Source organism: Carcharhinus amblyrhynchos, chromosome 6 (genome assembly GCF_965287045.1).
Source record: "Carcharhinus amblyrhynchos chromosome 6, sCarAmb.v2.hapA, whole genome shotgun sequence".
Lineage (NCBI taxonomy): Eukaryota > Metazoa > Chordata > Chondrichthyes > Carcharhiniformes > Carcharhinidae > Carcharhinus > Carcharhinus amblyrhynchos.
The window spans coordinates 58,517,171-58,534,178 of NC_137329.1; the positions used below are offsets into that span (position 1 = coordinate 58,517,171).

Genomic DNA, 17,008 nt, shown 5'->3' on the forward strand with positions numbered 1-17,008 from the left:
CCTCGAAATGCATGGGTGCCATAATGAAAAAAACTGCAGAGAACATGATTTAGAAAGAAAACTCTTAAAGTACACTAACATCACACTCTGGGCCATTCCATTATTCTCAAACATATAGAAGAACGGGGGGGGGGGGGGGGGCAGAAGGGAGGAAGTCTGTAGCTATGGTCGCTGGAGATTGTGAATAAACTGATGTTATGGAAAGCCTGGCTCCAGATATTTCCTTTATTCAGTGAATTATAACAAAGTCCTCCTTAACATTTAATACCTTAACCAAGCTTTTCTCAACACTCCAAATCTCTCCTTTTTTGCACATTCTATTTTACTCACACTTCAGCGGAGAGGGTATTTTTCGTTGTTAAAGGCCTGAGATAAACAAAAGTTGTAAAACCAACCTCGACAAAGAGTAAGACACCTACTTAACTAAATTAAGACTAATACTTTATACAGTATACAATATCAAATACAGTGTAAAACACAGCACACCTTCCATATAAAACAGAAAACCTCCTCAATTCCATCTGTTTGGCATTTGACACATCCATTGTAACACCCAATCCCTCCTTTCTAGAGCGTAATATGACTCATCATCAACCTCTAAGGGGTGAGTGTGTATATAATCCAACCTATACAATATAAAACCGAGGGCAGTCTCTGGATCCCACAGCACAGTGCTGTCCAGATATACGCTGGTGCATAGCACCAGGGGAGTGAGATCCTTAATAAAACCAAATTACTGCAGATGCTGGAATCTGAAGTCAAAAGAGAAAACGCTGGAAAATCTCAGCAGGTCTGGCAGCATCTGTAAGGAGAGAAAAGTTTTAAGTCCAGATGACCCTTTGTCAAAACTAAAAGGCATAGAAAGTGGGAGATATTTATACTGCAGGGTGAGGGAATGAAAAGTGAGTCACAGCCATAGAAACCAGGGTAAAAGTCTGCTAATAACTGTCCACAGAGAGAATACAGGGTGTGAATGGCCAAATGGCAGAGAAGCTGTAAGCTGTGACAGAGATGTTGGGGGATTGGGGGGGATGGGACAGGGATAGAATATAGAAAAGAGGAAGTGGGTAGGGAGATGTAAATGACGTTCACAACACAAACCAGCAGGAAGACCTACCCACCATTAACCTGCCACTGAGAAAATTGCAACGTGCTTTTGCGCTGGCAGATTTCCAACTTTTTGTCTCTCACCAGATTTTCCACTCCACACACCAACAAACACATTGAAGGTAGTTCCACAGAATTCAGCCCAAAGTGTAGATCATAACTCAATCTATATAAAGAAAACCAACCTCTTTGGCTTATAGAACATAGAACACTACAGCACAAACAGGCCCTTCGGCCCACGAGTTGCGCCGATCACATCAATACCTACCAATCCATAGACCTATCTATAACCCCCAATCCCATTAAATCCCATATACTCATCCAGAAGTCTTTTAAAAGACCCCAGCGAGTTCGCCTCCACCACCACTGACGGCAGCTGATTCCATTCACTCACCACCCTCTGAGTGAAAAACTTACCCCTAACATCACTTCTGTACTTGCCTCCCCGCACCTTAAATCTGTGTCCTCTCGTAGCGACCATTTCAGCCCGGGGAAATAGCCTCTGAGAATCCACCCTATCTATTCCTCTCAACATTTTATAAACTTCTATCAGGTCGCCTCTCAACCTTCGTCTCTCCAGGGAGAAGAGTCCCAGCTCCCTCAACCTAACTTCATAAGGCATGCCTCCCAGTCCAGGCAACATCCTTGTAAATCTCCTCCGTACCCTTTCAATAGCTTCTATGTCCTTCCTATTGTGAGGCGACCAGAACTGCACACAGTACTCCAAGTGAGGCCTGACAAGGGTCTTATAAAGTTGCAGCATTACCTCCCAACTCCTAAACTCAATCCCTCGATTAATGAAGGCCAGTACACCATACACCTTCTTGACCACATCCTCCACCTGCGAGGCCGATTTAAGAGTCCTGTGGACCCAGACCCCAAGATCCTTCTGCTCTTCAACACTACTAAGACTCCTGCCCTTGATAGTGTACTCGTTCATCCCATTGGTCCTGCCAAAATGGACGACTACACGTTTATCCGCGTTGAAGTCCATCTGCCACTTCTCCGCCCAGTCCTGCATCCTATTTATGTCCTGCTGCAACTTCTGACATCCTTGCAGACCATCCACAACACCACCGACCTTCGTGTCATCAGCGAACTTACTAACCCATCCCTCCACTTCCTCATCTAGGTCATTTATGAAAATGACAAACAGCAAGGGTCCTAGAACAGATCCCTGGGGCAACTCCACTGGTGACTGACCTCCATGCAGAAAAAGACCCATCCACAACCACTCTCTGCCTTCTGCAGGCAAGCCAGTTCTGGATCCACAAGGCCAAAGCCCCTTGGATCCCATGCCCTCTCACCTTCTCAAGAAGTCTTGCATGGGGGACCTTATCAAACGCCTTGCTGAAGTCCATGTACACCATGTCCACTGCACTTCCTTCGTGAATGTGTTCAGTCACATTTTCGAAGAACTCAACTAGGCTCGTAAGGCACGACCTGCCCTTGACAAAACTATGCTGACTATTTCTGATCATGTCAAACCTCTCCAAATGCTTGTAAATCTTGTCCCTCAGAAGCCTCTCCATCAGCTTACCAACCACTGAGGTCAGACTCACCGGTCGGTAATTTCCCAGGCTATCTCTGTTCCCTTTCTTGAAAATAGGAACCACATCCGCAATCCTCCGGAACCTCCCCCGTCTCCATTGACGACGCAAAGATCATCGCCGGGGCTCTGCAATCACCTCCCTCACCTCCCACAGTATCCTGGGGTACATCCTATCTGGTCCCGGCGACTCATCTATCTTGATAGAATTCAAAAGTTCTAACACATCCTCTTCTTTAATATCCACATACTCAATCTTTTCCATCTGCTGCAAATCCGTAGCAAAATCTCCCAGATCAGTTTCCACTGTGAATACTGAGGCAAAGTACTCATTAAGCACCTCTGCCATTTCTTCTGGTTCCACACAGACCTTTCCCCCTTCACCTTTTATAGGTCCTATCCCTTCTCTTCTCATCCTTTTACTTTTCACATATTTATAGAAAGCCTTGGGATTCTCCTTAATCTTACCCGCCAAGGTCTTCTCATGACCCCTTCTGGCTCTCCTAATTTCCCTTTTAAGCTCCTTTCTACAATCCTTATACTCCTCTAGATCCTTAACATCTCCTAGCTCCCTGAACCTTTTGTACACCTTCCTTTTTCTCCTATGTTCACCACAGCCTTCGTGCACCACGGTTCCCGCGACCTACCAAAACCTCCTTGTCTCATCAGAACGTTGTCGTGCAGAGCTCCAGACAAACATTCCTTGAATATCCGCCACCTTCCTTCGGTACTTTTCCCTAAGAACGCCTCCTTCCAGTTTATTTGTCCAATTAACTTCCTGACGTCTTCGTAATTCCCAGAATTCAACCTATATGTGGTGCATAAGAGAACCCAACCTATAATGTGTATGATGCGATCCACCTATTATACAGTGTATATCAGAACCCAACTCATGCACAGTGCATATTGCACCCCAACCCAAATACAATGCATATCACATACCAATTCATATACAGTGTAGTACAGAACACAAACCACATACCATGCATAACAGGACAGATGTATATATAGTGTACATCACTCATCGCAACCCACAAACAGTCTCTATCACAAATGCCAATTCACATGGTATATATCATCTCTTAATCCATATACAGTGTATATCATAACACAACAAGCCTCAAGAGTGTTTGATCAATATTTTCAGGAGTTTTATTTATATCTTGGTCCCGCTATGTGGTGGTGTTACAATATTTAGCACCTGCCTTCAGCCATTCTGTTTGCCTAGTTTTCATTGATTCCATCTAATAGTGTTTCTCCTCTGCCCAGATTTTATTTTTGCCTCATGTTACATCCGTGCATGATGATCCCAAAATTACCTCGGAGATAGGAAAGATGGGACAAGTGATCTTTGCTCATCCTCCCCCATGCGGTAATGTTGCATGCCAAGTGCCAATGAAGGTTCATGTATGTCAAGTTCGATTTGCAAAGAAGAAACTCCTCAACCAGCAATGAGCAGCAGCTGCCAGGATGATTACAACCACCTCTGAACATTTCACCAGAGAACTCGCTCTATTTATGGAATTGTATTACACAGGCATCCACTCAGCCCATCATACCCAGCCTGGTTTCTAGATGAGCTACTAAATTAGTCCCAATCCCTTAACCAGACCCCTGTAATTTCCTCCTTTTCAAGTAATTAGCCAATTCCCTTTTGAAAGTTACAATTGAATCTGCTTCCACCCAGTGATCAGGCAGTACATTCCAGGTCAAAATAATTCACTGTTCATTCCTTTTTCATTTATTCAAACCTCTGGTCAAACAAAAGCCTATCATCTTGACCTTATATAAGTTCAGGTCAAATGTTTGGCTTCCTCTATAAATTATTTTTGGCGACATTCCTACTTGCAGCAATAACAGCAGCATCACTGGCAAATTTCACACCACTTAACATCTCCATTCACAGCATCCAGATAGATCCTAATAATTGTAGCTAACATTATTTTGATACACTTGAGAAACGTAACAGTCTTGCACTACTTCTGAAACTACTTTAACCAGCCAGACAACTCATATTTGCTCATCCAGCATTTAGAAAATAGTCATACACCACGCAAGCTTACAACCCTATTTACATTCAGCTCACAGTTCCATGTTATTGCTCACAATCTGTCTCTTCAGATCTTGTCAAATACTTGTCTGAAAACACTCTCAATGAGATATTGGTTGTTTTCATGGTATTTTTCAGATAGCTGCCTGAGGGTAAACAGATTGGTATACTTTCCCTCAGTTATAGCTCAGCTCACTCCACCAAGAAGTTAATGGTCTTTTTATTTGCAATTTGATTACTCAAGACTGACAAATACTTTATCAGTTATGCCCAAAAGGCTAATTCGGGAGAAGACTTTACACTAGTTTTTATCTCCTCTTTTGAAATATTGTTCTTTCCATTGCTTTTCACTGTCTGTAGGAAAATGTTCAATATTCCATATTTTATTGTAGATTGTGGCTGTTTTCCCATTTGCCCAGATACCTTAATAACTTTGAACTTAATGTGCTATTTACAATCTATGCCTCATCAACCTTTCCAATTGGTGGAAGTCATCCCTCCCTTCATTTTCTTCTTCCATCCATTGTCTTGTTGAGGCCTTTTTCACTTAGGCAACCTCATAACAATTTGTATGCTGAGACAATTCCAGCGAAGATCTTCTAGTTAAATCCTTTTCCCTTCTCTTTTTGATCTGTTTCTACTGTTTTATGGTGCTTGGCTTTTCATCTGGTTCAATCCACTTTCTTCCCCATGGGCCGTTTTAGGTCTCACTGAGGTCTAAACAGATTGACCATCCATAATAAACAGTTATGGTTCCTTGGGTCTAGAATGTCCCATGTTGACCAAGATGTGGAGTTGCCAGCTTTGGACTGGGGTGGACACAGTAAGAAGCCTCACAACATCACATTAAAGTCCAACAGGTTTATTTGATAGCACGAGCTTTCGCAACACTGCCTTTTGGTGTTTGCTACCAAACACCACAGCACAACTCCAGGCTGACTACTCACCTGATGAATGGGCAGCACTAAAAAAAACTCGTGCCACCAAATAAACCTGTTGGACTTTAACCTGGTGTTGAGAGACTTCTTACTGTCCTATGGTGAGTAACAGTATGTGCCCCTTTGGCGGGTTCTGTTGCGTAGGGGAACGGGGGGCAGGACTGGGCTGGTAAATGGCTGCATTGTCCATCTATGTACCCTAACAATCCTCCACTGGCCTGTAATTTCTACCTCTGAAAAGCTTAGATTTGGCAGGGGAGGGTTGTGAAAATCATCAGGGAGAAAACCACTGTGACACTACCACTGAATTCAAAACAATCCACACGAGTACATTACTTGTCACAAAATTTCTTGGAAACAACAAAGTGATCGGGGGAATAAGGTTCACACACCACAAGGTATAGAAACAGTTCAAATCTTGTTCACAGGTATCACTGGGTGTTCAAAACTAAACTTGCATAAATGCTTTCATTTAAGAAATTTTCAAACATTCATATTTTCAAACATATGGCCTTCTGCTTAGAAAGGCATTCATCGATCGCACCATTTTCTCCAACAACACCTCTCTGCAGATATAAACACATCAGAGAGAAATAAATGAGCAAGCCACTAGATAATGTCTAGCAAAAAAAAGTCCAGTCGATATACAGAATTCAAAATAATCAAATCATTATACAGCATATAAAAGAGCCTGATCAATATACTATGTATTAAATTACCCCAGTCACTATACAGAATGTAAAACAACCAAGTCACTATACAAAGTATAAAAGAATATATTTTATTTATTTAGCAGATCTAACATACTATAACGTTCCAAGGTGCTTCACAGCAGCAACATAAATCAAAAATTGACAGCAAACCACATAATGAGGTATTAGGGCCATCAGGTCCCTAGGACATGAAAGAAATCAGAAACTGGTTGAATCAACCACTTTTTGCTCATTTAAAGAGTGGACATCGCTGAACAAAAAAAGTGGCTACTACAGGTCACTTGATTCACAAGTTGGCTACAGTTTCTGGAAATTTACAACAGCAGCAACAAAACAAAAGCTCAATCCATATCCTTGAGGAATCTCAAATCTCTCATGGTAATGACACATTGCAATCAACAAAACCTGGAATCAGGAGATGATCCATCTCCCTGTCCTGGTCCTATAACAAAGGGAGTGCCATCAACATTTATTATATTTGCAGAGGTGCTATTGGTCACGGACTATCTCCTAAGAGGAACAATGGATTTTGACCAGAGGCACAGAAACTGCTCCTCAGCCTGCAAGTGATTCATTAAAATGGGCAACATCACATGTCTACTGTTTAAAGTCCAGGCTGACTAACGGTCTACAGCAAGTCTTTGCTTCCTCGAAACCTGCTTCTCTAGAAAAGATCTGCCATTGCCTGTTGAAACAGATGAAGTCTCTGTATACCAACCTCATCTCGCTGTGTTACCATCAACTTTTAAGGAATTCTGCAATTCCTGCTTCGGCTAGCTAGGCCCGCCAGAACTGTAGCTCCTCAGTGAAGGAACTCTCACTAGGCACTGACTTTCTGGATTCTGGCAATCACGTGAACTGATATCCATGGTTGGAACTTTCCAGCCATTCATCTGGTTGGATTTTCCAGTCCTGCCAACAGCGCACCCCTGCCACGGGTTCCTGCTATCATGGGGTGGATTCAATGGGAAGTCCCATTGACAGTGGCAGGACCAGAAGACCCCTGTACCAGCAAAAGGCACACCATCTCCTGTCGTGTCAACATAAGAACATAAGAAATAGGAGCAGGAGTAGGCCATCTAGCCCCTCGAGCCTGCCCCGCCATTCAATAAGATCATGGCTGATCTGTCGTGGCTCAGTTCCACCTTCCCGCCCTCTCCCCATAACCCTTAATACCCCTGCCTATTAAAAACCTATCAACCCGCGTCTTAAATATATTTAGCGAGGCAGCCTCCACCACTTCAACAGGCAGAGAATTCCAGAGATTCACCACCCTTTGAGTGAAGAAGTTCCTCCTCAACTCCGTTCTAAACCGCCCCCCCTTTATCTTAATGCTGTGCCCTCTAGTCCTACTGTCCTTTCTGAGCAGGAAGAGCCTCTCCACCTCTATCCTATCCATCCCATTCATCATCTTAACATGCAGTTGGACACCAGAAAATCTCACCTAGTACCTGTGTTTTTTTTTGTAAGTATTTATAGTTGTAAAAACCCCTCTTTCCTATCTTCTTATTGTGCACTTGTGTATGTCTGAATTTGCGACCATTCCTTGGGTTTGAATGTATGAATAAACAATACTTCTGATTTAACCCTAAAGAGAGTAAATCATTGTAAATTAACATCACAAATAGGGGGTTAGGAAAACATGCCACAGTCTATTCCAAAAATCAAAACAACTCTGTTTGCAAATAGCCAATAAAAAAAAAATGATGTTCAGATTACCTCACTGCCCTGTCGTTAACAGGGAAGATGACTAAAAGCTTGATCAAAGAGATATGCTCTAAACAGTGTAATCAGGAAGAAGACAAGGCAGAAAGGTTTAAGAAGAGAATTTCAGGGCCAGGCAGCTGATGGCCCATCCTATGGTGGAATGATTAAAGAACCGCAAAGACTTTGGAGGCTTGTGTAGCTGAAGGAAATTACAGAAATCTGGAGGGGCAAGTCCATGGTGGAATTTACAAACAAGAATGAGAACTTTTACAACTGGGATTTGGTTCTTGTTCAACTCAAGTGTTTGGGAAGGTTCCAGTAGGTACATAGGACTCAGAAGCAGGAGCAAGCCATTCAGCCCCTCGAGCCTGTTCCACCATTCAACAAGATTATGGCCAATCTGGTTGTGTTTCAACTCCACTTTGCCTCCCCCCCTCCTCCTCCCTCCCCCCCTCCCCCCCAGTACCCTTGACTTACTTGTCTCGTCTATTGCCATTTTACACTTTTGTGGCCCTCAGTCAGCAGATGTTCCATTAGGAAAGCATCGCACTAACATGGTCCACTTCTATTTCAACTTAGCATTTCAAATACTCCAGCTCCCCAAAGATAAGCCACAGAGTTTCCATGGCCCCAGGATATAAGGGCTGGCATTCTAATCTGTGCATTGGGGCCACAGTGAGGTAAAAGCCACCTACCCCACCCCGCCTGAGGCTGCCTTTCTGAAGAATGCTTTAAAAATCTCCTTCTTGCCCCTCGCAATCCGGTTTGATAGCTCTGTAGCAAGTTAAAGAATTTGAATTTGTTGAATGATGGCAGTGGACCTCAGTATAGGACAAAAAGGATAGATAAGTGACTGCTGAGGCTGATCTGCAACTGGAAGGTTCTGATTCAAACAGACCAGGATGCGGCAGAGGATAAAGTTTTGGACAAGTTACTGGCTCAAGGTTGCCTCTCCTTGTGTTTACTCTCTGCTTCTGAAAGCACTTGCTTTTTAGGGGGTTTTTATTTGGTTAAGTCAGGTGCAGCAAACATGGGCAACTCTTCACCCAGCACTCAATATTGATATCAAAACTCCTAAATCAAGCCAGAGTATTCTCATGGCACTTCCTTTGACTCTGCACCCATCATATGGGAGTGCACCCTAGACACATGCTCGCAAAAAAAGTTCTTGTGTTTGGTAAGCGAGTGTCAGACATTCTGGCTATTTGGCTACTAGTTAATCAAGAGCCGCAGTAGGTGAGGGAAGGAGTTATAGATTAAGAACAGGGCTTATGGTGAATGGGATTTTATGCAAGCAAGGAAATAGCAACAGCTTCTTGAACTCAAGCTTACAGACCGAACCTCCATACAGAAAATAAGGTAATCTAGAAACTACAAAATATCCCAGTTATTATACATACTCTGTAACTTAACGTAACTTGGTCACCATATAGAGTATAAAATATCCAATCACTGTACAAAACATAAAATAACTCAGTGGGGTGAATTCTCCCGTCCCACTCGCTACAGAAATCATAGTGGGCTCAGGGCAGATCATACGAAAGTCCATTGACCTCAGGTGGGATCTTCCAGTTTTGGGGGAGCACAGCTGTAAAATCCCACTCAGTGTCTATATAGAATATAAGATAACTGAGTCACTACATGATGCAGAAATTACCAGGGTCTATACATAATGAATCATTATACACTACATGCTACTGTGCATTAAATAACCCAGTCAGTATGTAATATAGAAAATAGCTCAGTGTCTAGTTAAGAGTCATATACATTACCTATTACTGTACATTAAATATAACGGAGAAAATTACCTAGTGTCTATAATTAGAGTTAATATACTATACATATTAACTCACACACCCCTCAGTATGAGGACTCCGAATGTCCCTCTCGGCCCTCTGGCTTCCATCTTGGGATTGTCAGCCCACCTGACTGATTCCCCCCTTTCCCCAACCCTAATTTCTCTTGTAGGTCTGGTCAGTAAAAGTTCCCTCTTTACTCGTGTGATAGTTGCTCCTCAAACAGCAATCCAACATAATGTTCTGATCAGGCTACTTTCAGTGATCATGAGATTTGTCTTGTGACCTAGTATTTCTGACTTCTCCCATTCAAGTTTCAGTTAGAAGGAAACTAAAAAAAATGTGAATGCTGAACTTCCGAAATAAAACTGAATCACGTATTAAGATGAGTAAACTTAATTCAGAAATGTTCCTTCACAAACTAAATTCAAACCAGTACTTATAATCCTCAACATCTGAAATCATCAGAAAATGAAAAATCACACTGTGTATGTGGTCTCTTGTTAGTTTCACTAAATCAATTTAATGAAAGCTGAGATCCCAGCCCCTAAAATGATGTGCCAATTTTACAAGTAGAACACCACACACTTAAACAACTGGTGAACCTGACCAAACAATGCATATAACTGTGTCATTGGGTGTGTGGTCAGGTCAGTGCATTCCTAAACCGTGATATCACACCAGGTCGATGTAGTATTCTCTGTGCAACTGTACAACAAAAGCGTATATTTGTATAGCATCTTTGGACATGGGAAATGCCCCAAAGCACTTCTCAGGAAGATTATTAGACAAAAAAAATTACATCACACCATATACACAGATATTAGCACTGGTGGCCAAAAGCTTTATTAAAGTAGGTTTTAGGGAACATATTTTGCGTAACTTGCCATTAAATATCTGCTGTTATAGTTTCGATTCATTCATCTGTATCTGATATATTCTGTTACTCTAACAGGTGATAACAGCTCAGTTAGTTACATTCTTGCCTCTGAAGGATGTGGGTTCCAGTTGCACTGTGACTTGAATGCCAGTCTTGGTTGACAATCCAATGCAGCACTGGCGGGAGTGTTGCATAATTGGAAGTGTCATTTTTCGGATGGAATGTTAAACCAAAGGCCGCTCTGCTCACATATAAAGGATCCCAGGGCACGGCTTTGAAGAAAAGCAAGGGAGTTATCCCTGCTGCCCAGGTCAATATTTAATCCCTCAATCAGCATCACAAAAAACAGACTATCTGGTCATTATCCCTCCAGCATGTTAATTTGATCTGATTCCTTGTTGGCATATGCGAAGTTTGCTGCGAACAAATTGGTCACCACATTTCCTATCTCGCGTGTGTCAGTTTATGTAATGTATAACAATTTATATGTACCTGTCCTGATAACTCACTCACTCCTGTCTAGATGTTCTCAATGTAACTCATTGCTGTGGAATTAACAGGCTGTACAATACATTCTAATGGCTGTGTTCCTGTCCACATCCATGCAATTCCATCCGATAAATAGTATATTCACAGCACTCCCTCACTGTTTGGGAATTATACTGACCACCTGTTCCTCAAACCACAAATATAATCCAGCAAACATCACTTTGTAGCCACTCTGGCAAAAAGTAAAATGTTTGAGGGATTGAGCTTAATGGATGAGAGAAAATACTGAAGTTGCAGGTGAGCAAAAAGGTGAGAGTTTTCAACAAGAAGCAGGTCACACATTCCCACAAGACACTTTATACAAAGACTTTATACAATCACAACACACATACTTCACAGACATTTAATATACTACATACTTTGTACCCACACTTCACCCTCCAGCCCTGTCCTCTCTCTCTGGGAGGGTGACCCGCTGCTCAGGGACAGACAGGCGCCTCTGGCTGTGTTGGGAGCCGGGGCCCAGGCAGCAGCGGCCCGGCTGGATCAGCTCTCCCCGAGCTCAACTACTCCCTCCCGGGGAAAGGCCAGGCCAGAGGGCGGGGGCTCAACACAATGCAGCCGATTGGTAAAGTGACAGCTTCCCGGGCCGGACACCCCCCCACCCCCGGGCCGGACCCCCCCACCCCGGGCCGGACCCCCCACCCCGGGCCCTCCGGACACCCCCCATCCCGGGCCGGACACCCCCCCCCCGGGCCCTCCGGACACCCCCCCACCCCGGGCCCGGACACTCACCCACGGCGGCGATCAGCAGGCAGAGCGGCCACATGCTCCCCACACTCGGCGCCGCTCCCGCAGAAACTTTCCCAGGAACTCCGGCTGGGATCCCGGATCCCAATATCAGGCAGCCCGATCCCAGTGCCAGAAACCAACAGGCACCGCGGCTCAGCCCAGAAACAGAGAGGAAGGGAGAGACAGGGGGAGAGTAGAGAGAGAGAGAGAGGGAGAGAAAGGGACAGTAGAGAGAGAGAGAGAGAAAGGGAAGTTGGGCAGGGGGTGCAGTAGATAGAAGAGGCAGGGGATAGAGAATGGGACAGTAGATAAAAAGAGGCAATGGATAGAGAGAGGGGATAGAGAGTAGGACAGGAAATAGGAAAGAGAGAAAGGGACAGTAGATAGAGATTGGGACGATAGAGAGAGAAAGGAGCAAGGGATGGAGAAAGCGACAGTGCATAGAGGGAGAGAGGAGGATAGAGAAAAAAAAATGACTGGAATAGAGAGGGGAAAGAAAGAAAGGGACAATAAATAGAGATGGGGATAGGTAGAGTAAGAGATAGGGCATAGAGAGGGAGAAAGAGTCAGTGGATAGAGAGCAGGGCAGAGAGAGAGACAGGGGTTAGAGAGGTGAGGTACAGATAGAGTAGAGAGAGATTTTTGGGGTCTGACAGAGAGAGGACATGTCCCCTTCATGCTCTGCCACTTCTCTTTCGGCTCAAGTGCAACGTGCTCCCTGTGATGCCTTGCCTTTATCTTGTGGGTTGTTGTCTTCTCGTCTCCTGGGCCTTATTATTATCCGTGTTAATTTTTTCTTGTGTGGGGTGGTGTGTGGAGAATACAGCACCATGAAGGGAGGAGAAGGGATGAAAGGAGGAGGACAAAAGGAAATGGGGTGACGATCTACTTCTGTTGTATTTTAGGTGGCTGGGGGGAGGTGGTTGTTGAGGTGGTGTGTGTTAGGAGGAGGGGGTTGTGAGGTAGGGTGTTCACTTATTCAGTGCAAAAATTACTTCATAGACAATTTATCTGTTTATTTCTTTATTAATTAATTAGTGTTCCCAGTAGGCTTACATTAGCAATGTAACAAAGTTACTGTGGAAGGGTACACCAAGGGGAAATTTAATATGACCAATTCACTTAACTAGCACATCTTTGGAGGATGGGAGGATACTAGAGTGCCCAGAGGAAACCCACGCAAGCACGGGGAGAATGTGCAAACTCCACACAGGTAGAGATTCAAGCCAGAACCCTAGCCTGCATCCCTGGTCCTGTGAGATAGCAGTACTAACCATTGTGCCACAGTGCTGCCCATGAATGAATGGCTTACATGTCTGTCTTCTCACCATACTGGTTTTCCTGCTGTCTATCATGGTCCTCCCTTATTTGTTTGTCCTCAGTCCTTTGGGTTGATCTTCTGTGCCACCTCTTTGTTCTATACCTTTTTCTCCTTGTTGTGGTTCCTTTAAGGGTTAGAGAGAGGGTCAGGGGATAGAAACAGATGGGATAGAAAGAGAGAGGAATGAATACAGAGAGTGATACAGAGAGAAAGGGATGGGGGTTGAAAGAACGGGTCAGAGAGTGAAATGGGATAGAGAGAGAGGGAAAGGCAATAGTGAGAGTGATAGGGGAAAGATGGGGACAGAGAAAGGGAGAGAGATAGGGATAGTGAGAGAGAAACAGAGTGAGAGAGGGGGACAGGGAATTGATTTATTATTGTCACATGTATTAACATACAGTGAAAAGTATTGTTTCTTGCACGCTATACAGAAAAACATATCAGACATAGAGAAGGAAACGAGCATGCAGAATGTAGTATTATAGTCATAGCTGGGGTGCAGAGAAAAGTCAATCTAATGCAAGGTAAGTCAATTCAAAAGTCTGACAGCAGCAGGGAAGAAGCTGTTCTTGAGTCGGTTGATACGTGACCTCAGACTTTTGTATCTTTTTCCCCAAAGGAAGAAGGTGGAAGAGAGAATGTTCTTAATTATGCTGCTGCTTTGCCGAGGCAGCGGGAAGTGTAGACAGAGTCAACGGATGGGAGGCTGGTTTGTGTGATGGATTGGGCCACATTCGCAACCTTTTGTAGTTCCTTGCAGTCTTGGCAGAGCAAGAGCCATACCAAGCTCTAATACGATCAGAAAAAATGCTTTCTATAGTGCATCTGTAAAAGTTGGTGGGAGTCATGCTGACATGTCAAATTTCCTTAGTCTTCTGAGCAAGTAGAAACATTGGTGGCATTCCTAACGATAGTGTCAGCTGAGGGGACCAGGACAGGTTGTTGGTGATCTGGTCACCTAAAAACTTGAAGCTCTTGACCCTTTCTACTTCATCCCCGTTGATGTAGACAGAGGTATGTTCTCCTTTACGTTTCCTGAAGTCGCTGACAATCTCGTTCATTTTATTGACATTGAGGGAGAGATCATTGTTGCTGCACCAGTTCACCAGATTGTCTATCTCATTCCCTGTACTCTGTCTTGTAATTGTTTGAGATCCGACCCACTACGGTGGTGTCGTCAGCAAACTTGAAAATCAAATTGGAGGGAATTTGGTCACACGGTCATAGCTGTGTAAGGAGTATAGTAGGGGACTGAGAACACAACGTTGTGGGGCACTGGTGTTGAGGATGATTGTGGAGGAGGTGTTGTTGCCTATCTTTACTGATTGTGGTCTGTAAATTAGGAAGTTCAGGATCCAGTTGCAGAGGGAGATACTGAGGTCCAGGCAACAGAGTTTGGAGATGAGTTTTGTGGGAATAATAGTGTTGAAGGCTGAGCTGTAGTTAATAAATAGGAGCTGTAGTCAATAAATAGGAGTCTGACATAGGTGTCCTTGTTATCTTGGTGTTCCAGGGTTGAGTGCAGGGTCAGGGAAATGGTGTCTGCTGTGGACCTGTTGCAGCAGTAGGCAAAGTGTAGTGGATCCAGGTAGGGTAGGAGGCTGGAATTGATTTGTGCCATGACTAACCTTTCGAAGCACTTTATAATGATGGATATCAGAGCCACCGGTGGGTAGTCATTAAGGCACACTGCTTAGTTTTTCTTAGGTATCAGGAGGATGGTTGTCTTCTTGATGCAGGTAGGGACCTCGGATTGTTGTAAAGAGAGGTTGAAGATGTCTGTGAATACCCCCACCAGCTGATCCACACAGGATCTGAGTGCTCATCAGGATACCCCATCCGAGGCAGTCGCTTTCCGTGGATTGACCTTCAAGAAATCTGCTCTGACATCTGCAATTGTGACCCCAGATACAAGATCATCCAGGGCTTCCAGGGTGGAGGGTGTGCTCTTGCTGACCTCTTGCCCAAAACGGGCATAGAATGCATTGAGCTCATCAGGGAGGGGTGTGTTAGAGGTGGGGATTTTGCATGCCTTCATCTTGTAGACTATCATGTCTTGCAGACCTTGCTGTAGTTGGCAGGGGGTTGGTGTGGCTAGCTTGGGACTCCAGCTTGGTCCAATACTGTCATTTGGCACCTTTGATGGATCTGCTTTGATCCTTATCTGGCTTTCTCGTATAGGCCCCTGTCACTTGACTTGGATGCCTCAGACCTGGACTTCAGCAAGCTGTGGATATTCCTGTTCATCCATGGCTTCCAGTTGGGGAGCACATGGATTTGTTTCTTTGGCACACAGTCTTCTACACACTTACTAATGAAGTTAGTTACTGTAGTGGCATACTTGTTTAGGCTGGTCGCAGAGTTTTTAAATACTGACTTGTCCACTGACTCTAAGCAGCCCTGTAGGAGATCATCCGATTCCTCAGACCAACATTGCACAACTTTCTTTGATGAATTCTTCCACTTCAGCTTTTGCCTGTAAGCAAGGAGGGCGAGCGATAAAACGGTAGGCATGTTTGATATTTGTGTAGCAGTGGTCTAGGATGTTTGGGCGTCTGGTGAGCAGGAGATGTGTTGGTGGTAACTTGAGCTTGGCCTGATGAACAAGGCCTCAGGATGTTTTGTCTCCAGGCTGTTTGTAGTGGTGTATATTTCATCCAGCGCAATCTTCACATCCGCATGGGGTGGAATGTAAACTGCCATCAGGATGACGGAGCTGAATTCCCGAGGAAGATAGTAGGGGCGGCATTTTAGCATTAGGTATTCTAGTCTGGGGAGCAGAAAGTTCAGTAAAAAGTCTGACAACACCAGGTTTTACAGAGCAGAAAGTTGCCAATGTTGTTGCATCTAGGCACCACAAGGTGTTGATTAGGAAGCAGACCCCACCTCTTCTAGCCTTGCCTGAGGCCACTGTACGCTCCATTCAATGGATTGAGAAGTCCTCTGGTTGTAGGGCACTGTCCAGTGAAGCAGGAGTGAGCCATGTCTGCGTGAAACAGAGTACTCATGATGTGGAGATGCCGGCGTTGGACTGGGGTAAACACTGTAAGAAATCTGACGACACCAGGTTAAGTCCAACCGATTTATTTGATAGTAAACTCACCTTCCCCTCTCTATCAAATAAATCGGTTGGACTTAACCTGGTGTTGTCAGATTCCTTACTGTGAAACAGAGTACACAGCAGTCCCTCAGTTCTCTTTGGAAAGTGAGCCTGGCTGTAAGTTCGTCTAGCTTGTTTTCCAGAGACTGGACATTTGCAAGGAGCAAGCTATAGAGGAGAGCCTTGGGACCATGTTGTTTCACTCTCACCTGCAGCCCTGCATGTTTTCCACACTTCCTGTAGTGACTGCTTCTTTTCGAGATGATGAGAGTGGTTTGCAGTGTTAAGGGTATGGTTGTGTCCAATGAGGTTCTTCGCTCTGATAGGTGTGCGGATGAAGGATTTGTTGCCTTCCTTGCAGCTCCTGTGTTGGTATATGGGTCACGAGGTCGGGTGTTCCAGGTCACTGTCAGGCTGCGTTTTGGCTTTGCTGTTCGGTGGATATCGGTGGGGAGAGGGGAACAGGGAATGGGGGGGGGGCATGCAATAAAGAGACCGGTTAGGGGATAGAAAGAAGGGGGGAATACAGTGAAAGAGAGAGAGGACAGCATAGAGAGGGGGACAGG

At 44.4% G+C, this 17,008-nt stretch overlaps 1 protein-coding gene across 4 annotated transcripts in view; it reads right to left on the reverse strand.

Moving 5' to 3' along the window:
- The window catches only part of ldlrad3 (low density lipoprotein receptor class A domain containing 3), a 113,180-nt gene extending 100,705 nt beyond the window's left edge, over positions 1-12,475 (reverse strand). For 2 of the 4 annotated variants that reach the window (XM_080190519.1, XM_080190518.1), the window contains exon 1: positions 12,025-12,475. In XM_080190519.1, coding sequence (XP_080046645.1) covers positions 12,025-12,463 — 439 coding nt within the window. In that variant the 5' untranslated portion in view covers positions 12,464-12,475. The remainder of the gene's footprint in view (positions 1-12,024) is intronic. The other 2 variants (XM_080190517.1, XM_080190516.1) reach the window with 1 other exon arrangement.
- Positions 12,476-17,008: the final 4,533 nt, after the last annotated feature.